This window comes from Oreochromis aureus, linkage group 18 (genome assembly GCF_013358895.1).
Source record: "Oreochromis aureus strain Israel breed Guangdong linkage group 18, ZZ_aureus, whole genome shotgun sequence".
In the NCBI taxonomy this organism is placed as follows: domain Eukaryota; kingdom Metazoa; phylum Chordata; class Actinopteri; order Cichliformes; family Cichlidae; genus Oreochromis; species Oreochromis aureus.
Window position 1 is genome coordinate 24,139,125 of NC_052959.1, and position 22,966 is coordinate 24,162,090.

At 39.8% G+C, this 22,966-nt stretch overlaps 1 protein-coding gene across 5 annotated transcripts in view; it reads left to right on the top strand.

Annotated features, from left to right (window-relative positions):
- LOC116313381 (receptor-type tyrosine-protein phosphatase mu) overlaps positions 1–22,966 on the top strand; it is a 158,286-nt gene that overhangs the window by 73,784 nt on the left and 61,536 nt on the right. For all 5 annotated transcript variants that reach the window (XM_031731057.2, XM_031731058.2, XM_031731059.2 and 2 more), the window contains 4 exons: positions 6,687–6,995; positions 9,604–9,713; positions 15,592–15,793; positions 16,750–16,852. In XM_031731057.2, the coding sequence (XP_031586917.2) occupies positions 6,687–6,995; positions 9,604–9,713; positions 15,592–15,793; positions 16,750–16,852 (724 nt within the window). The remainder of the gene's footprint in view (positions 1–6,686; positions 6,996–9,603; positions 9,714–15,591; positions 15,794–16,749; positions 16,853–22,966) is intronic.

A 22,966-nucleotide genomic window follows, 5' to 3' on the forward strand; every position in this document is an offset into this window, starting at 1 on the left:
TTTTTTCTCTGCTGTTTTTAAATTTGAACTGAAATGCTTCTCAAGGTCTTTAAATGTTTCTATTCTCCCTGTTTAATTATTTATGATCTATCTGCTGTAATTTTTGTCACAGATTTTCTCCATCCTTTTGCTGAATTATAGATGTCCCATTCCCCTTCCTAGGCATCCAACAAGCACTCACTCAGTCTGGTTGTATAACTCTAACTCAAGAACATTTCTGCGTCTACTCCTCAACTAAAGGACATGAATGTCAGAAGGGTTGCGATTTATTCCCTCTATTCCCCCACCTAGATGGCTAGATCTTGGATCTCATATCTCCTAAGTGGGTGGCTCAGAAAACACAGCAACCATTTCACAAAGTCAAGCGCTTCACTTTGATTTACACTGTGGGTAACACCCTGAGTTGAATACGACACATGTGGGTTTTTAGCGACAAATGACAGTGGCACAAGGGCCATCTGGGTAGTGCTGAAGTTGAAGAATCACCTTGGTAACCTCCCACTGCTCCTGTAGAGATTGCGTCCCCATTGGTAAATGAGAGCTTGTGTTCTTCCCATTTGTAAGCCCTATCCGCAGCCATTTTCCGAGGAACCTGAACACAAAAGACCAAGTCTGCTCTGACCGGAGAGATGGGTGTGTGGGCATGTATGTGTTAAGACGGATGAGGGAAGAGGGGGTCATTCTGCCTGTCACCCTGACCCCAATCACTGCACAGCATATTGGTGGAAACAAAATGAAAGATTGATTTAACCAGTTCCTCCTCAGCTGCCTCTGCTCTTTCCATCAACTGGCTGCCCATTTGTTTTCATCCGGTTTGTAGACTCGCACTTTATTTCACCTCATGACGCACACTTGCCAGGTTTGTTCTTTTAATTTACAGTCAATGTATAATAACTGCAGGCTTCATTTTAGCTTTTTGGGGGGGTTTAAACTACTGCACTGACCAAATGTTACAACACATGATGGTAGTAAATAACCTGTATTGATTCCATGCAAATACATTTTTTTTTTTCTTCCATGCATAACATTTCTCTCATGTCTGTTGATTTGTGTATATAAAAATTGGCCTTTTTTTGTTGTTATCATTGTTTGATTATTATTATATAAAACCATTTTCACAGACTTTTTAGTTGACTAGTTATTGGCAATAGCTTGCAAGTATGGTATATTTATGTTTTAAACATAAATCAGCTATAGTGTGAAATGGTATTAAATTAAAATGGTGTTTATGAATTAAACTACATTAACATGGTTGCATTGGCTTTTAATGTACTATGTTGTTTTTTTTCCCCCTGATTAAAAACCAGAACTGAGACTCTTATATCAATGCATGAACCTAAATGCGACTTCAGAGGATTTTTATATCTCGAACAATTAAATGATATTCATCCACACCGTCTGGATTCCAGTCAGGTCGTGTAGAATTGTAGCTATTGAGTGTAGTAATAAACAGCTTTCAATTGTGGTCAGACGACATGTCTTCAGCATGTCAGCGTAATCCAAAAACTGAATATTTAGTTTGACATTTCCACACAAAATCAGTATTTCTTAGTTTTCTCTTTTCAAGCCGTTGAGCTTATTGGCATTTTTAGGCCAGCATACAGTAGCGTGGCTGTTTACAAAAACAGGAAAGGACTAGATATGCCTTGACAGTCATGAATCTTGTCATACATCATCTGTGTTGGTAGAGAATGTCTTACTTTCACCGTCCCCTTCTCTTTAGTTCTGTGAAAAGGAAAGCATTCGCCCATTCATCTCCACCCCTACAGCTTCAGGGGGTTCATCAGACAAGGTGGCAGCCTGGCCTGGGCCGGCGCCCGGGCTTATTCGGTGGTTTCAATTTGATCCAGAGCACTGTAGGCCCCTCCGCCCCTCACACTCGCCCATCATGGCAGTCTCATTTATCACGGGGCCTATAAAGAAGGACTTGATAGAGTGAGGAGCGACCACCACCATTCAATAAATCCTTGTGATTATCCACGCCTCCAAGGTGTATGAGCAAAGTGTGCGTGTGTGTGTGTGTGTCCTGAGCATGTAAGCATTTGTCTCTGACTAATGCTTGTATTGGATCACAAGATGTCCATGTACAGTGCCTTTTAAAGTGCCATTAGTTATAATATGTGTACACACATCAACTCTGAGGCCTAATTTTACTTGTTGCATTTGATGGCAACAAAAACCTTGACATTTCCACCCCTTCTCTGTCTTAGCTTTCTTTCTCCAGTCCCCTCAGCCACCTATCTACCCACACACCGACTCCCTCCATCTCTTCCCACATGCATGCACATACACACACAGAGTCAAACAGTCTTTCTGTTCCTCCAGAGGATTGCATAGAGAAGCACTCTAGGAGGGTGATGGAGCTTTGATTGTCGGTTATCAAAAGCTATCATTACTGCTTGCTTCTGTCGGATATGAAAATGATTTCCTAAGTGTAAAACCCATGTCATTACCTCAATGGTCATAGTGCTATCAGTGAGATGTAATAGAAAGAGGCAAACAAATGTGCTCGTTTCCCAGCCCACCCAGCTCAAACACAACAGAAAGAATAACAAATCAAAATGGAGAGAGATAAGTGATGGCAATACGAGGCCTGACTGCCTAGAACGGAACACTTTACATGAAAACACCCTTCCAGCCAGGATTTAATCTCACCGTCATCAAGTTGTTTTGGTACCGTGTTCAACAGCTGTACTTTCTTGTGACAAGCTCCGGCTGACATGCTCCGCAAAGGAATCAGACCATCTACGGGCCATCCTGTGAATCCTGTGAAAGTCAAAGCACTCCCCTCCTCTTCCTCAGCCTGATGAGACGGTGAACAGGCAAGGGAGCCACATTGACTTGCTGGAGGTTTCTAATCACTGGGGAAACAGGCTTTTCTCCCCCCCTTCTGGGTCTGTTTGCTGAGCAGGTAGATGGAAGTCTAAGCCAGCATCAGGCTTTTCTTCTCTTAATCGATGTTGATCTGATAAAGATCCCGGCTTTCCGAATGGCTCGTATGCTGCGAAGCCTGAGGAAAATCTGATAAGTAAATCGCTCTTCTGTACATATAGCCAGAAAGATGCTGAGAAACCAGACGTGTGCTGCTGTGCACGCATATGGAAACTCTTTTACACTCATAAGATGGTAAACACACGAGAGTACACACATGGTCCCCTTTATACAGCCACACACGCCCGCACACACACATTCATCTAGTAGTAAAGTGGCTGTGCTCCAGACATGCCCAATTTGTTTCCTTTCATCCAGGACTAATGTCTTGCTCTTCCCAGGGGCTAAGTGCACCATTTGAAGCCCCCTCTAGGACAGGCAGTTGCAACATGCGGTTATTTGTTGTTGTTTTTATAATTTTTTTTTATTTAATGTTTGGCAAAATCATGTTATCGCATGAGCTGCAGTAGCATGTACGCAGGGCCCAATCAAATTAGCAAGACGCAATAATGTGCTGATAATTTCTAAAAACATTATTTAAATGTCAGACTGTAATGACAAAAAATCACTAATAGTTCTATGTAAATGTCAAGTTCAAATTATTCAATTACATCGGTGAGTGTGGGGCAGGTGATAATTTGTCCACCGCTTGGAATACCAATCTGGCTCTCACTGGAGCTCGTTCTGAGTGCCCTGGCATAAGATAGACCTCAGTAATTTCCTGCTCCAAGGGATGCTTTCATAGCCATTATTATAACTCTATTCCACTAGAAATATCTGCCATACTGGAGAGATATTGGAGTCATATTTTTAGTACTTTCACCCCAATGTCGCCCTGAGACTGTGATAGCTTGAGAGCATTGTGGGGAGGAAAAAAATGGTATGGATTTTCAGAGCTAGCCTATTATTCCTTGTTGTTATTTCTGTTTGTGCTCTTGATACCGAGCCTCTTACTGTTCAGTCAATAAAACTAAACTTGCAGCCACAGTAAACTGGGGTAATAGGCTCATCTCATCAGTTGTCATTCACGGGCCTGTGGGCCCATTTGAGAATGGCTGCATGGTCTTCATCTATTCATGAAGGGACTTATAAAGGATATCAGCCATTCAGCCTGACCTGTTCATTTCAGATTAAGTGAGGGAGGAGGATGCAAGGTGTTTTTTTCCTTTTCCTCTTTCTTCAAAGTCATCCATGACCGGGCTCTAAAACGGATAAGGCACCTTGTTGTTCATGCAAGCAATGAAGTCATTCTGAATCATGGGTTACAAGTTCTGCCACAGATCCTCTCGTTTTACTGCCTCCCTCAGACAGCTGGCATTTGCACTACAGGGAGCCAGTGGGGCAACAAACAATTAGCCTTTTCTCTACAAAACTCCAGGCAGAGGCTATAGAATAATTATAAAAGCTGCTTCCAAACGGCCGATGTTCCTTTGTGTACCTTTCCTGCGACTTGTACACCCAAAAATAAAAACGATAATCTAATAATCCTACCGCCAGTAAAACAAATAGACACAAATAAATTAATGTCCCTTCTTTGTGGGGCTATGGCTGTTTCTCAGCACAGTTATATTTTCCACAAGTGCTTCCCATCCTGGCAGCTCTCCATTGGCCCGAATTAGGGTGCAGTGGACATTATCTATGATGTTCCACAAAGATGGAAGTGTGACATTCTCCTTGAACGCTCCAGAAATGAGACTAACTCTCAGTCGCTTGTGCACGTCTGTTTGAGATTCACACTTTGGTGCATTTGTAACTCTGAGAGCATCTGGTTTAATTTGATTTCTGTGCCTGGCCACCCTGCAATTCTCTGTGCTTTTAGTGTAACCGTTGCCTACAGAGTGCGGCCAACAGATAGTTCCGCAAATAAAGGGGTTTAAACTTCTATTTTCTGGATGGCTCTCCCGACACTGCAATCGAGTGAAGAAGCCTGTTTCTCATTGCCAGTTGCTCCCAGTTTTTTGTTAGAATCTTTGTTTTTGTTGTTTGTTTTTGGAGGGTGTGATTACATTTTTGTGAGTACAGCATTAGCTGCAGAGTAAAATTCAGGCTAAGAAATGATAAAACACAAGTAAACCAACACCAGATAGCTATATTTTCTTCAACTGCTTGTTAAGTTACGATTAAAGCTGATGGATACGCGTGCTGAATGAGGAATTTTAGTGGAATGTTTACTTTTATGTGAACTATAGTAGCAAATCCGTCTTGAATATATCATAGATGCCATTTTTTTCCCTTTTAGAAAGAGATTATGCCTTTTGTGAGGCATCACATTTGTAGCCTTTTGTGCTTCATGTACTATATACTGCACATTGACATCCCTTTCCCAATCTGCCTTCAACAGCTCTTCCTCTGTCTCCTTCAGGCTCTTCTAATGCTATTTCATCTTGTCTGTAAAAGTGCAGGAGAAATCACATCCGTTGTTTCTCCTCGTGAAATCGGCAAGCGTTCGATCTTTCGTTCATCAAGGAGCCCTTTTTCCACTTGTACAGGCCCGAGTTTTCACATGTCATGACCTAATTTTTTTGAAACCGTTCATTTCCACCTTGTAGATTTTCTATAGCGCTAACTCAAACTCCTGCAAGATCATTTGAAAGGATTTTTGATAAACCTTGGACATTTTATCGCAGTAGTAATACGCTGGATAGCGGAAGATAACAAAAAGAAACGTCTAATGTGATCATAATAAGATGTTGCCAACAGTGTTTGTTGGTTTCTTGCTTGTTTGTTCTGTCTTTTATACAATCTATAAAAATGAACACCGTTCTCTAGCCTGAGTCCAGTCTCCCTTCACACATCTCTAGAATGTTAAACATGGCTGCCGTGGCCGCCTCTGAATTGCTGGACTGTGTCTCCTGGGGAACGGGGAAATTGAGCTCTGGCTCTTCCTAATAGGTGGTAAAGTGTTAAGTTCCAGAGAAATGGACTGCGAATTTAACCTGGAATGGAAATTGATCCCATTACCTTGTGCTTGGGCTGCTTTCCTCCCGTAGGAAAGGAGGGAGAGAGGGAGTGCAAGAGGGGAAAATAGATGGGGAAAGGAGAAAGAGAGAGCACGGGAAATAGAAAGGGGGGAGCCACGGAAAAAGAGATGGCAGGAGAAGAGAGAGAAGGAAGGAGAGAGAAAATGGATAAAGTGGAAGAGAAAAGGCAAGGAGACACAGTGTATGTGATTAGAGGTGATAGGATAGCAGTGGGGGTTGTGTCCTGCCTGGATTGACAGGTTGGCTGACTCTGTATCAGTGTGGTGCTAATAGCTGACCGCCACTGGGTGAGATGGAAAATAGAGTAGAAAAGGCGGAGGACAAGGCAGAAGAAGCAGAGGAATGGCACGCTCTGAAGGGATGATACACCACCTGCTGAGGGTTTCCAGCGACAGACCTGTGGTGTCTTGGTGCCTTTAGTTGCTGTGAGCCCAAGTTAGCAACGGTAATGGGATTTGGCAGTGCTCAGTATCAGTCTGTGCCTTTGAAATTTTAAAATATTTTCTGGAAATATGAACTATAAACAGAAAAAAGTGGTATTTTAATATGAATGAAAGTATTGACTGGGTCTGAAGTGTTATGAAAAATCTACTACTGGATTTTTTTTTTTTTTTTTTTTTTTTTGGCCCAAAGGAAAAGGAGCTTTCTCTAGCCCACGTAAACCTCAGTAATTTTGATTTTATTGCATCTGGCCTGAAACACCTGGCATTTAATATGACCTAATTGATTATCTTGATGTAAGTTCACACTTCCTCTCTCTCTTGATTTTGCCAGAGCCTATGCACGGCCCACGGAGGCTGGAGGTGGTGGACATCCAGTCCAAACAGGTTACAGTACGCTGGGAACCTCTGGGCTATAACGTGACCCGCTGCCACAGCTACAACCTTACTGTCCAGTACCGGTACAGAGTAGCTGGCAAGGAGGAGACGCGTGAGGAAGTGTGTTATGACACTCAGAGCCGTGATCCTCAGCACACTATCCACAATCTCTCTCCATTCACCAACCTCAGCGTCAAGCTGGTGCTGCGCAACCCGGAGGGTGTCAAGGAGAGCACAGAGCTGGAGGTTCAGACCGATGAGGACGGTAAGTAACATCAATAGTCTTTTGTTTTTTTTTCTTAGCTCAACTATAAAGCCTAACAGGGCAGGAAAAAAATAGTTTTACGTTTAGATGCTATTTGCATTCTAAAACTCACTGAAACCCAGGCATTGCAGACATTTCTGTGTTTGTCAATGTCTATTCATGGTTGACAAAATAGTTCCAAAATGAAAGTTGTGGAAATTTTGCCGACATCAGTTCAAGATACTTCAACATCATCTAGACATATTCAATTTACTTTTTAACTTCAGAGAGATAAATATTTTCTATTAATGCTTAATCATTTATAATAAAACGAAATGCAGTTTAAACATTCTCAACAGTGGAGGAAAAAAATAACCGTGCACCTCAATTCTGACTCATACTTGTGAGTTTAAGCTTCCCCATTTCTTATCCTACTGAGCTAATCACCAGTTCCATCACTGGGTTTGTGATACTGACATCAGGGGGTAGAGACGTGACATTTGTTACAGTCTGTGTTAAATTCACTATGCAACAAATGAGACACAATTTAGTTGCTCGTAGGCTGCAACAAAGAATGGAGACATGCCAGCAACTGAACAATTCCCAAGGGTTTATTATAATAATTATGATTTGTGTAAGTGTATGTCAGTGGTGTAAAGTGGTGCATGGGTCAACTGGCGAAAAACAAATTAAGACAGTAACTCAAAAAAAAAAAAGGAACCAAAGAGATGGAGCAAGGCCTCAGAAGGCGGGGTTTAAATTGCCCCGCAGAACACTGGCCAGTTTTTCTGCCATCTTCTGCATCACAGAGAGAACACAAAGCACACAGGGAACCTCACACTGGGGTCAGCTGGGGTCGTAACAGTATGCATAAATGTAAATAGCTTAAAAGTCTTATTTTCTTAAGAAACAGGCTGGAGGATTAGTAGTCTGTGTGTGTGGAGATGTTGTGTGGCCACCTGTTCACAGACATGTACTAACTATATTAGATGTCATTGTTTCAAAAAAAACAAACCCCCCCAAAGACTTGCATTTAATTTCTTCTTTCAATAATCTGATCTTTACTTCTCAAAATGAGTCATCTGACTGAATTTACTACTGGATTCTAACCTGGATTATGACCTACTTGCACTGTAGTGAATATATGTAGAAGCATTTATAATAATTTATTTAATCTATAACTGTTTGTTCACACATCATATGCAATTATATATAGATTTGCAATGTTGTCCTTAAACAAACAATATTGCTAATTACTATAGCATCAAGCATGGATGCTCACTGATTATATTAATTGTTGACTAATACATAACCTGTGATCTAAAATTCCAGCTTGTAGAAGTATGCATTAATAATTATCCGCTTGGAGTAATGTAGCCTTGCTAATTCCATACTATCAAAATTAAATGGCACACTAACACACTTTCTCTTAAGAGTTAATAAAAGAAAACGCGGCTCCAACAGCTGAGCAACTTGCTTTTGTTTTTACAGTTTTGATGTTTCGATCTTTAGGATGTGTAGGTTCTCATCCGATTCACAGCCACAAACAAAGTCTGGGATATTCCAAATATTTTTCAGGAGAGCACAGAAGTCAGACAGTAAGCCTCTGTGTCGGATAGTTGTTTCACCTCCTTCAAAGATGAAAGATCTTCTGTGTTGCCTCAGCAGACACAGGAAATGAACTCTACAGAAGTCTCAAGGAACCCCGGCCGCCAGATAACAGGCTCAGCTGACGAAAAGAGTCATGTCTGGCTCAGATATCTCTGGTTGGAAACTTGAAAGTGGCAACTGTTTCTCAGTATCTGACTGCTATGTGTTTCTGTATGTGTATCTGTGTGCTTAGGGTCCCATGGGAGAAAGTGTACAGGCAGGGTGTAGCTCTAGTTGTGTTCTTCAAGATAAATCTTTAAACCAAAAAAAAAAAAGTACATCTCCACATCAGTCTCTTTCGCTTAAAGAATGAAAGCAATTCGCATGAGGGGTTAAAGGACTAGATCTCTTTGGCAGTATCTCAGTACAAGTAAACATTGCAGAAAGATTAAGATTCCTGCTGTTCCCGTGGGTTTACAACTTCATCTTTTCTATCCATTTTTATCTGTATGAAAAGTGTTCAGGTTTGCTGTAAAACATCTATAACAGTGTCTTGAGTAACACTGACTTCAAATAATCTTGTAAATTCCTATTTTAAAAAAATGCATTTGATGTTGGCTTTCTCACATTATTAGTGTGCATCCTTGAAAAGCCTTTTTTTGGTATGCACATTAGTTTAAGGTGCTTTGCTTAGTAAATCATAGTGGAAAGGGCTACAGCTGCTTTCATCAACTTCTATTGGCAATAATTTAACTTAAAGGTGAAAAGTGTCAAATATGTGGCAAGAAAATCCTTCTGAGAAAACTTTTTAGAAACTTGTTTCAGTCCTTGAAGATTTCGACTCTGCTCACGTTTTTGGAAAGCAGTCAATCAATTTCAGTATTTAATAAAAAAAAAAAAAGGAATTAAAAAACAGGTCAGTTAAAAGCTAATCCATAGTTTAGGTAAAAAACAATTAAAAGAATAATGGAAACACCGAAACTAAAGTAAACTACTGCTTCATTCTGTAGTTATAAACACGTGTACGCGTTTCCCACAGTGCCTGGGGCGGTTCCTCTGGAGTCCATTCAGGGCAGTGCCTATGAGGAGAAGATCATCCTGAAGTGGAGAGAACCAGCGCAGACCTATGGGATCATCACTCAGTATGAGGTACTAACACAGTCGCTAGCAAGTGCTTAAGAAACTATCCACGCTTTCGAACAGTAAACAGACTAACTCTTTCGATTTGGCTCATGGTTTTTTGCCTTTTGCCTTGAACACATTTAATTATTATTATTATTATTATTATTATTATTAGACCACACCTAATGTAAGGTTTATGCCAAGGACTCCTTAAATGAACAATATTGCTATTTACCTAAATCATTTTTGAAATGCAGATTATTTAATGTAAATGTGTTTTTAATGCCAAAAACTTAACTGTTCTCCATGAATTTTCAAATTTACTGTTTCACACAAAAGTGGAACAAACAGTAAAGCACATTATTAATTTTTGATTAACATGCCAAATTACAGTTATTTACTTGCATATCTGAACAGACAATTTTGTTTCCGTGGTAGAACATTACGCTCGATTAATTTCTCAAGTCCAGTGTGCCGGCTCAAACATGGCTGTAAAAACACGGAGTCAGTTAGTAATGGTGTAATTTTTAGTTTTAGAATTCATAATATTTATTCTCTTGTTTTTATGACAGGTGGTCTAATAAATTTGTTAAGCACTGTACAGTTTAATGTTTTCATATCACGTGAATTAACTCCGGCACTACTGATAAAATGGGGAAGAAAATAATGTATTCATTGGATTAACATAATTATAAAGTGAGCAAACTAGGCTGACAGCAAAATTCAGCAGGTTGGTTATTGGTTTAGTTATAATATTAGTGTTCACTAATGTTCTCTTTGTTAAGCTTTCGCCCCGAGGATGGATTTTCATAACTTTGATTATCCCTTGTCCTTTGCCTGAGCAAAAGACATTAGTTAAAAATTTTTGTTGTCCAATTGGCTGCCTAGTTTTACGAATTAGCGCTAATGATGATTCGTGGCAGCCTTGAGTATAGAGGGCTTTGTGTTTTGCACCAGTCGGGTACTGGTAAATATCAAATATCAGTAAGTCAGCTTTGTTATTGTGAGCGTGTTAGTCTGATGATGTTAGCACTGATGTGTCTAGGTTCAGCCTCACAAAGCTGCTATTTACGCATTAAACTATTAGTCTTTTTATGCTCTTAATTAATACAGAATATTTGCGCCATAATCATCACAATTGGCTCTTTCAGTACCTACTTAATGTGAACTTATGCCTCGGTAATCTACTTGATGTTTCAGGTCTGTGTTTTGAAGTCATTAAAGTGCAATCATCTTGACTATGCACTGCAGTAAAACAGGTTATAATTAGATAAACCACATTAGCTCTTAGTTATAGCCTACTTGTGGAGCAGGTTAAACCCAAAGCACTATGGAAGATTTACTTTGTTCAGTTTTCATAATAATCGCTTTAAACAGGCTTTTTTAAATGTAGCACACTCCACATGTAGTCAGCTGTACATCTCAACTGCAACTGCTATCATCTTCTGTTCTTTAACACACGAATGACCTCTAAAGAATTTTAGATTCTTGAACAACCCACATGCATCACAAATCAGCTCTGAGTTGTTGTTGACATTAGACTCCACACAGCTCCTGTATGCGGTGTCCAGGAGCTGCATAGTCTTGAATAATACAGTCTCCAGACACACTCACACTATATGTACGCATTGATCTTAACCAGCTTAAGGTGGAAGTAATCATCCAGCCTTTCCCACAGATTGATCTTTCTCTGTTGATTTTCCTTCCTGTCCTGTCTTGCACACACTTGGTATTTTGACTAGGTTATCGAGCATCGACAGAAACGTTCCTCACTCACGGAAAGCCGATTGAATAATCCAAATAGAGTTGCTGCATATGTTGCTCCATTTATTGCCATACAATAAGGCGACTGAAATGTAAAATGCATTTTCTCTCAACGGCACAGGGACATCTGAATCAAAGCGGAGAGACCTAAAGTGAGAATCATAACAAGACCTTGTTTATTCAAGTGTGTTTAGTGGAGTGTTATGTCTCGCACACGGCTGCACGGCGCTAAGAGATGTCAGCAGAGAGCAGGAAAACAATGTCCATAGAAATGGTGGGTTTCCAGTGCACTTAATTGCCTTTAGAGCATCATGTTTTAGTTGTTTATCTTTTTAAAAATTTCATAATACAGGTAAAAGCATTTAGAGCCAATGGCACGGGCTGCAACGCCACTTTGTCAGGTTCTCATTTATGTTGAGGCGAATGCATTTCAGTTTATGAAATACCCACTCCATCAATTACATGCTGCAGCTATTATTTCTGTCTTAAAGCCTTAACAGCATTGTAATGTGCCTAGTAAAAGGAAAGCAATAAGTCACTGACATCCTGCCATTTCCAGGTTTTAATATACATTAAAGCATTATAGATTTTCTAACCTCACCTTGAATCACTTTTATCAGCTTTTATTTTAGAAGAAAATGGAATTTAATGTAATTGTCGACATAGATCACCAAATCTTGGGGCTTTTAACTTGGTATTGGTCGTGAAATATTGTAGAGAGCAGCCACATGATGTAGTTTGAGCAAAGTACTTGGTGACAGTGGGGAGGAAAACCTCCCATTTAATAGTTAGAAAGCTGCAGTAGAGCCAGGCTCAGGGAGTATGACCATCTGACTCAACTAAATGTCAGATAGTCATGCTCCTCTCTCCTCTCATTCAACTTGTTAAAATAAGAGGAGAGACGAAGGGGAAAAAAACGTTAAGCACTGAAAAACAGACTTTATGCACTGTTCAGATTGGGGAGTAACCACAGATTAGAAACACGGTGCTGATGAGGCAGAAATGTGTGCAGAACGGAGAAATGGAGGAAGCAGAAAGGAAGAGGTGCAAACTGTGGGGGAGAGAGAAGGCAAAAAGTTAATGACATGCAATAGTGGCAATATAAATGCAAGGAGAGTGACAGAGAGGAAAGGTGCTTGGCGTAAAGGGAAGTCCCACTGCAACTTAAGCCTATACCAGCATAACCAAGTGATGGTTCAGGGTCACTTGGGCTGGCCCTAACTATGAGCTTATCAAATTCATCGGTGTCGATCGAAAAAAAAAAAAATTTAAGCCCCAATTTAAAAACGGAGTGTCTGCCTCCTAAACCTCAACTGAGAGGAGCTCCATAAATAAAGACTCTGCCTCCCATTTTACTACAGGAAACACTAGAAACCACAAATGCATCTGTTCTCTGAGAGCCAAGTACTTTATTGGTATTTGTGGCGTTTAAAAGCAATTTTTTTTTTAAGGATTCAGTATTTTAAAACTCACATGGAGAAATAGAGAAAGGAAATCCAGTAAACAAAATGGCACGGGTCCACACTGGGAAATTGCAAAAGGAGAAACCAGCAAACGATGATGAAGAGAAACACAGGACACATGAGATCGCCTGAAAATCCCACAGTCTAAAACACAGGCTAACCATACATTTGAGGGCTTTACTACAAAGCAGCATTCAGAGCTTAGCTGGGCAGCTTTTCTAGGTAGATTTGAACCTGGATTTTACATTTTTTCAGATGTGATTTTATGCACTGAGGTACATCGCCATAGTAACAAACTCTAGACCTACATTCAACATTAGAGAACAGGATGTTAAAAAGAACAGTCTACAAAGAATATAGATACTTGGAAATGAATTGATGTTTTGTTGGCTGATAGGAGAACAATTTCTATTGATCTGTAAAGTTCTTTGTCAAATGTGTCACTCTGCTGTCCGCAGACCTGTCCATGTTTATGCAACCAATGTGACCACTAACATGGGAACACATTCATAGCTACATTTGAAAACCAGGCGTTGAGTTGATGTATGTGACCACTGATGTTTGGCTAAGTGAAGCCAGATAAGAAAAATGATGCATATGTTGAGCTTGCTTCATAGTACAGGGCCCTTGGTGAAGGGAAGGGTCATAACATGTAGATGAAAATGAGATAAGAGGGTGGGAAGAGGACAAAAACGCAAAAAGCTACATGAGATAATCTTCAAAATCAGTCAGGAATTATGGAATTATGAATAATTACACAATAATGACATAAGTGGTGGTAGCAAAACAAGAAATGGAAGGAAAAAGAAACGAAAAAAGAAGGATCATAACAAAGACTATGATAGCACTGTTCTGTAAAGAGGCTTGATCATTAAGGGCTCCATAAGTGAGGAGTAGCATTTAAATGCATTCCATTCTTGGTTTTCCAAAGATCCTGTGTAGGGTTTAATATTCACATCACTTCATTTAAAATGGGGTGACAGACGAGTAAAACCTAGCAAGCCGCCGGTTCGCCCCAGGTGTCTCCCCTCATCCCACATCCCAGCCTGGTTTTAGAAAAGTAACCCTGAATCTATTCTGCCTGTGTTCTCCAGAAGTTGCTTCTTATAAGTCAAGACCTTGCTTTGATTTGACATTATCAAAGAACTCAAAGTGAAATATATCTAACAAGGCTTGATATCAAAGAGACTTCAGCCCCATTCCTTTTTTGACCGTGCTCTGTGAATGCTATTTTATTGACAGCCTTTCTGACAGACATGAGCCAACATTTACTGAAAGATATACGGCAGATTTTCTTTTAATTGAAATTCAGCGGCCATTCGTGGCAACACGAACTATTACAAAAATACACTGCATTGTACTAAAGTGTTTTTATAATACATATTTGACTTATTGTCAATTAAAACTCAACTGATTTTTAGGTGTTTTTTCACAAATAAATTAAACAAATAGAATTTATGTTCCATTGTTATTTTGCTTTTTTTCAGAGGTGCTGAAGGTGATATAGGCATGTATGTTTATGTCTTTATACAGTCCTTTACCTCTGTCAGACACATCCAAACCAGTGTGGTCTGAAAACCTGGAGATATATATATATAATTGGCCAGTTAATCTGCTTGGATAAGTTCTATTATTTGTTTTCCGTGAGTTATGTTATGGTTTTAAAAGCCTGCCCATATGCCCAGTGTTGACAAGTCATTCCAAATTCCTCTCCTGTAAAGTTATGATATAGGATTTGGCATCACAAGCTCATTTTGGAGACAAAGACTAAATGAGAAAGCCTAGAAGCATTTCAAAACTTGATGGACACAAATTCTGCAGCACTCCAAACTCCCTTTGTGTTCCTTAATTGGAATTATAATGGAGGTTTTCCTTTACGAGCAGAGGCATTTTCTTAAAGTGGAACTTTACAGTTATTCAAAATGGATATTAGCAAAAACACTCACCTTAATGCTTCCCTCCAGAGCTCCCTGCTTTCATTAATGGAGAAGGAATACATTAAGTATATTTTCTCTCTCCTTGAAACCACAAGCTTGCATCAGCTTTGCCTTAAAAATATGTACCTATGCTTTTACAGACAATACCAACCCATATAATGAGACAGCGTGTCTCCACAGACCTTTTGTAGCTCCCTAATTTTGGAAATAAGCATAAAACCTTGTTGACATGAAGTCAGAAGCTCATGCACAAAGCAAGACCTTTCAAAAAATTGCTTGAAGCACTGGCTTTAGAATTAAATCCAAATTCCACAGAGCAATATCTTTTTTGCATTACATGTGCAAATCATTTTGTCTGTTTCACTGGTGGAAGGCAGCATTCATTTGTATTTGGTGAAATGATTGCATTAGTTACTGTACAGGTATTCCTAAATAGGGTGGTAACTCAGGGTCATGCAAGTGAGGAAATGCAGCATGAGACTTTTAAAAAATGCTTCTTGGCATTTTAGACGTGCAGAAGGGAAAAAGACTGGAAAAGTATGATAACACACACACACCTCGAATGGGATGCAAAACCTCAAAATGGTAAGGACGTGTACATGATTTAGCTTGGTGAGTTGCTTAAATGCCTAAAACATAAAATGCGTTCGTGGTATGAATACCAATCTTGTTCTTGATAAACAGTGCTGAATGCGGAGTACCAGAGGCCATGGTGAGAATGTAAATTTTCCTCTTTCCTAGATTTCCTACAAAGCGGTGAGCTCCTTTGACCCTGAACTGGACCTCTCCAACCAGAGTGGGAAGGTTGTGAAGCTGGGTAACGAGACCACCCACATGTTCACAGGCCTTTACCCGGGTTCTACGTATTCCTTCACCCTGCGTGCTAGCACAGCCAAGGGCTATGGCCCCCCTGTCATCACCCAGTTCACCACCAAGATTTCAGGTCAGTAGGGTCAACAGCAAGACCTGTTACAGTGTGGACGATGCCAAACGAGCAGTGTACTGCTTACTGCTTCTAGAGGTCTTGTGTCAAAATGTGTGAAAGCAAAATGTTATTTCCCTTCGCTCAACCAAACTTGGATCGTTGTGTACTTTGCATGTTAGACTCATATATTTTGTAGTTTTTTGGGTTTTTTTGTCCTAATTTTCGAAAACTGATGCTTTTTTTTAAAGGTTTCATTCTGCAAATTGACCAGATTTAATCGTTTATTTTCAAATGCAAACAAAATGCTGACAATTTCAAAAGCAGCATCTGTTATAATGTACATGTATATAAGCCAAGCTGATATAAAAAACAGTCCCTACAGACCTTAATGGTTGACTATTTAAAATTGCTGTTGTATGATATTGAAATAAAATGTTGCAAACATATTAAAACAGTTAAAAATGTAACACAACCTCATATACAATATAATTGCTGTTATGCATGAGGTACCACATGTATGCGGTTGTGTCATTCAGTGTGTCACAGGGTCAACTTCGCGCTTGTTGGTTTATTGCCAGGCTTGTGAAAGAAATGGATGCCTTTAGTCAGGAGATTGATGGGAAACTGAGGTGCTAATTTATTTCTAAGTCAGGACTATAAATTTTATTGTGTGGGTGCATAAGGTGAATGTGTTCACAATCTCTGGGGATGGATTATAGGACTTTATATTGTATATTCGTTGGTAAAAAATTGAACATTATACAAACTGGTTTTACATTGTGGTTTCAAAATTATAACTTTTATAACTGCATTAGCTTGCATTTTGAAGCCATGTAAAGCTAAATTTGTTACAGTTATACATTTATGTTGAACTTGTAGCAGGATTTATGCCTGATGAATGCATCCTATTATAATATCATATCGTGCATTATATTATAAACTAAAACAAAACTTCTGCTTGGTTTCCTCTTTAGCTCCTTCCATGCCAGCATATGACCAGGAGACCTCTCTGAACCAGACAGACAGCACAGTCACTGTACTGCTTAAGCCCGCACAGAGCAGAGGTGCCCCAGTCAGGTAGGCACACAGTCAAAAAAAGACAAAATGGCATATTAAAATGTCATCAACAGCAAATAGCTATCAAAGAGCCTGTATTTATCAATGCCTCATCTTGAAGGAAAGTTGCCAGGGAAATTCAGTACCTTACTTTATGTATCTGAGTTTGTTTGTTTGTGGATTTTGATCCTGTGAAAAAGGAGCACAGCCTTTGAAGATCAGAACAAAGCTGGGGGAGCCGAGGCTAGCTTCAGGATCTCTTCCCTTTGTACAGTTTTATGTACCAGACTGCCCACCTGGAGTCATCACAGGCTTCCGGGGAAATGTAGGATTTATTAGTCATTGTTAAAGAAACGGTACAGTTGTTCTGTTCAAATGCCAAAAAGTCATGATTAGGGTTTATGCAGGCCGCTGCAGGGTTCTGGCAGGAGTTCGTCTCGCTTGTTCTTCTGTTATTTTCCAATTGTATTTGTTTGGTTGTATTAGTGTACCTCAGCTCTGGAAGCCGGGACAATCAATTAGCCTGGCTAAGTGCAAAATTAAAAAATAATCTCCCCACTGGCAGGAACAAGATATTAAATGTTAATTATTGAGCTTTGGATTCCAGGCAGGTGGATGTAGCTTTGCCTTAAACAGATGGGTGCAGTATTGGTCTTTCCATCTATCTGCTGAGCTCCTTCTTTAAATAGTTAGTACTGGCCGACTGTGTTGGGGGTGCACAGAATAATAAAACATCTGACTAGCAATGCCCAGGTAAGTTGCTTTGCCAGGCAGTACATCAAACACAACTGAACAGTGGGAAGCCAGAACAGGTTCTGTAAGAACAGGGGTAGGTTTGGGGTTGCTCACTGGATGCACGCACTATCATGCACCCTTTAGAAGTATGTGGTGAATTAACCATTCCAAGTTTTCCAAAGGAAGAACCTATTTTTTATTTTTATTTTTTTAGCACTGATTTATATTCTTGGACAGTAACATATTGTGATTCCAGCCACCAGGACTGAGAGGAGTGAGTGGGAATGAACACTCTGGCTTGCTGTAAAACTCAATTTTACACTATCAACTCATCTGATTCCTTTAAAGATTACAGCCAGGAGATCTTTAGTCAGGCTTGTCAGCTCATGTTTTGCCGTATGTGCAGCTGCCCAGATTAATGCCCCAGCGCCAAACAGAGAGGCCTGAGCAAGAATGACAGAGTGATTGCTTTTTAATTTTCTCGCAGGTACACTTCAGAAGGCCTTATGCAGGCTGCCATTCTTTCAGCTGAGTAATTACAATCCCCTAATTATAATTAACAGTGTGTTGTGAATTGGAGCTTCCATTCATTAGCATGCTGGACTCCTCTTTTGTTTCCCGTTGGAAGGCATGTGCACCTCAGGAAAAGATGAAATGGATTGGGCTTTGGAGATAGCGACTTTAGTTTGAGACCCGTTCTGTTCTGAGCTGAGCCACAACTGTGCAGTAATGCTTTAAAACTCGCACATTCAGTGCTTGTTAATTATTAAAGACCGAGAAAATAGCGTGTTTTGATAGAGACGTTTAGTTTTAAGGATTATATATGTTTAATGAGTCTCAAGACAATCCATTAAAAAAATTCATCAGTAGAGTTCAGTACATGGCACAAATACACCTCAAAACTAATTGAGGAATCCTTTGATCACAGCAAAGCCTCTTCATGTCTAAACTTTAGAGGTTTTCAGGTACATGCTTCTTTTCCCACTTTCTCACTTCTCTTTAATCTCACAGGACGTAAAGGCCAGTGCACTGCCTGTTCTGCCTTCATGTGTGCGTCCAGTGCCTCGATAAATAAGAAATGCAAAAGAAAAGAGGTGGTGTAGGTTAGCAAACAGGGGAGATTATGATGCCGGTCCAAGACAAGATACTGGCAGGCTTTTGAAGGTGTTTTCCACCCCCAGCTCAAGTGACACACGATGCCTTTGAAAATTTAAGGTGACTTTAAAGTAGCTTCCATTCAGAGGAGTTGAGTTAGGCGGTCTGTTGGGATCTCCTGTCTGGACAGTAATGATAAATGTACTCATATGAATCTCCCAGACTGAAAAAATAACAACCTCTCTAATCTCTTTTGGGTTAGAAGGGTGAGACGGCTAAGATGCGATTTAAAGTTGAGGTTCGTCGAAAGCTGCAAATATGTCCGAGCACCTGGAGAAACTGGAAGAATGGCCTGAAGTCATAAATTTTCGAACTTGGCTGATCCAGTCAGCCTGAGAGATTCTGTTTATCAAGGAGTTAAATTTCACACTATAGTTACTTATTTTTGCGCTACTGCTCATGTTGCAGGAGTAGCCATCTTTTCTAGAGTAGTGGGTAGCTCATTTTGAAATTGAACACTTTAAGAAATCAGTTTTAAAGCCCCTGTGAAATAAGGATTTGACAAGGGAGAACACTGATCCACAGCACTACAGAGCAAAGCAGCATGGAGCTTGATTTGATAACGCAATCTTGCATGCTGATTGAGTTTAGGAGGTAATAGAGCTCCCGACATTTGAGTTTCCAACAGCAGATGTTTTGCTGTAATACAGGAAGGGGGGAGCGCTCTGGAAGATCACACGATAGGTTAAAAAGGAAGACATAACAGACGACAAATGTCCATTTTACTTCAGCATCCTGCAGTCATCCTGAAGTCGAATCATATTTCAGATGGATCTGGGCAGACGTTGTCACTGCTGAGGGAGGCAGTCGATTTTTCATTTGTGTAATTGCTAATCGGTATAACATTTCCAACTTGGAATTTGCTTCTAATCTCTGGGGATGACACGCATAGCCGGGAACAATTTTTACCAGAGGGGACACTGTTTCTTTAAGAGGATTAGCGAACTGTCTATCAGTCATGACGCGTTAAACTAATGTTTGCAATAGCCCCTCGTCAGGGCCAGAATACGCCTCCTCACGCCGTAACATCAAAATAGATGTGTACATGTTGATGCAGACATAAGTGATTTGAGATGCTTTCCTTATCATTCACGCCACTAAATCAGTCCTCCTCTCTTTCTGCCATAACCTTTGCCTTGAGCAAGCTTAAATGCATATGCATAAACAGAAAAATGTATAATATATACAACTTTCAGTTCCATATTAAAGTAGGCCGGGTTCCCATATAGTTTCTACCCTGTAGCATCAGATTTTCTTTACTTCACCACGGCCTGAAATCAGTTAAATGATTTTCTACAGTACTAAAATAAGCACTAACTTTATTTGATCACAGCAGAGCAAACGCTAATAGCTGTGCCTAAACATGACACAACTCAGCGCTTTTTACGATTTAATGGCAAATGTAATCTATGGCACTTTCTAATTTGTTTGCTTTATAGCTTTATGGACACCAGGGAAATATAAAAAGTAAGAAGACAGGGGTACAGAGGAAGGATGCTGGGTCAGGAGAAGTGTGTTACTTACAACCACTCTTAAATCAGACGTATACTGTAGAGCCAGCCGATTAGCATTTGAGTGAGAGAGACAGTGATTGAAATGCTCCCCATACCCCGTTCCCTCAACTACTCAAACTGCCCAGAGTTCTCCCTTTATCAGCCCACATGAAAAATAAATCAGAGTTTCAGGTCACAATCCAGTCGATGCCGCCATAATTGGTTGGCGTCACATGGCGACAGAGCTGAAATCTATCGGACAGCAAGGCTGGAGGAGGCCTAATTGGTGTCAGCTCAGGTTGCAGTGCTACACCAAGAATACAGGTCTGCCCTGCCGGCCATTCTGGCAGACCACTTTTAACGGCTTATACCATTCATCTGGCATACCTTTTCACTTCATCCTTCCTTCTCTCCGTCTTTCCATCTTCTGGTGGAGAGTAAATTTCAATGGTTTTGGCATTAAGCACCATTACACTTGTGTTGAATACATTTGAGATGTCGGTCAATCCATTCATGTGCCATTCTAAACTTTGAGGCCAACATCAGCTGGTTTTGGTATCCAAAGGTCAAAGTCACTGTGTAATTACAGCATTATATGCTTTCAATGACTGTTGTGGTGAAGAAAAATGATGATTTTGGGTTGTTGGTCTGTACACAGGTCACGCCAATTCTAAACTTTACAAAGTACATCGACTCCAAGATGAACTGGTTAGATTTTCATAGTAAATGTTTAAAGTCTGTTTATGACTTTGCAAAACAATTGTTATTCTCAAGAATGTTTTACTTATTACAGAATTTCACACAAATGTCCTGAAACTTGAACTAAACTATTGTGCAAAAGTCTTGAGCTGCCCCTAATTTCTTTATATTTTGCTTCCACGGAGCAGGACTTCCTTGTAGTTTTTTCCTAATTCCTTTTTTTAAAAAGAAGGGTTTTGTCCAATCCTTCTCCATGATTTCTAAAGGTTTCTAAAAGTTTTTCATTGAACATTGGCTGATGTTTCACTCATTTTTAGTCCAGCCCTCATGCCTGATCATTTTCGGATGAATACTTTTTGGGGGGGTTAAGCCATCTAGCACCCAAGTATTAACAAGGATCCTAACTCAACAAATGAACGACAGTTGTGTCTACATGTAACAGACAACTTGGCAAATAAACTATATAAAATTTTATATTTAGGTACTTTATTACAGAGAGCCTGATGGGGGGGAACATGTAGCTTGTTGCAATTTATTTAATGAAATCTACAAAAACTGCAAATCATAACTTAGTTTGACAGACTTAAAATGTCATTTTTTTTGCACTAATAAGGTGATTGCCAAAGAGCTATCAGCTGGCAATTTTTTTTAAATCCCAGCATGGTGTGCACTGTGTCCTTAAAAAGTTTGAGGAAACTGGAGAATATAAGACAAGTAACAGCCCTAAAAATTAATTTCCAGAAAAAAATAAATAAATAAAAATCCTGAAAAGACCTGACACAGGACCTGAGACATGGATGTGACCTTCAGTTGATTCATCTACTGTTTTCCGTTCGTCAGAAAGGGCCTCAGTAGCAGGGTGGCTGTCAAGAAGCCCTTCTTATGGACCGAAAACAGGGACAAAAAGTTGAGGTACACCAGATTGCACAATAACTGGACTGAAAATAAGTGGCTACATGTCTTATGGAGTAATGAATCCAAATTTCAACTTTTTGGGTTAAACTATTATCAATATGCATGGGGGAGGTCAGGGGAAAGAGGTACAACAGAGAGTGTCTACAGTTATCTGTAAAACATGGATTTCAGCCAATGGTTTGGGGGATCTTGTCAAAACTGATGGAATTATGAAAGCAGAAAAAAAACATCAAATTTTCATCTACCGTGCAATACCATCTGGAAATCCACTGATTAGCTTGATATTTCAGCCGACTATGATCCCAACCACAATCTCAATGCAGTAAAATCATACCTTGATAGAAAAACACAGAGAGCATGGATTTCAACAATATTGAAGCAGTGTGGGATCATCTTGACAGAGAACGCAACAAAAGGCAGCCAACATCCAAAGAAACATTTCAACCGTCCTTCAAGAAGCCTGAAGACTACTTGAAGAAATGACAGAAAAGCTTGCCTTTGAAAATCCAGGCCATGTTGAAGAATAAAGGTGGTCATACCAAAAATTGACCTTCAATTGTACAACCTTTTTTCCTTTGCCTATACTGTAATTCCATTTTTGCTTGCACCTGTACCAATAAGTCATTGCACCCATTTCTCATTTGTCTGGCAAAAAATGAAGAAAAGAGGGCTGGCCCTAAATTTTTGCAAAATACTGTAAGTTAATATGATAATATTGCAGTACTGCAACATTGACTACTTGTAGCTTTGATACTTTTTCCTATCACTTTGGGATTGATCAAGTACAAAGAGAAGCGGATGTATCCTTTAATATGTTGATTAAGCATTCAAAATGAGCATATATTAATATTATACCTCTATTGTACTTAAAGTAGACCCCCCCTTTTTTTAAGTACTTGGAGTATTTGGGCATTGTGCTTTAACTGCTTATACTTTAGTAAATGATTTGAAGGCCCCTTCCATCATCAATGTGAATGCAAGTTTCTTCCAATTCCCCCGATTGGTATCATATCAAAAGAGACATGAGCTACAAAGGATTTTTGTTCTTGCTACCAGAGCCATAGTTGTTCATCTGTTGTTTGTTGTTTTTTCGGTGCTCATTCATGTCATGCTAAATCAAGGAAATGACTAAATGACT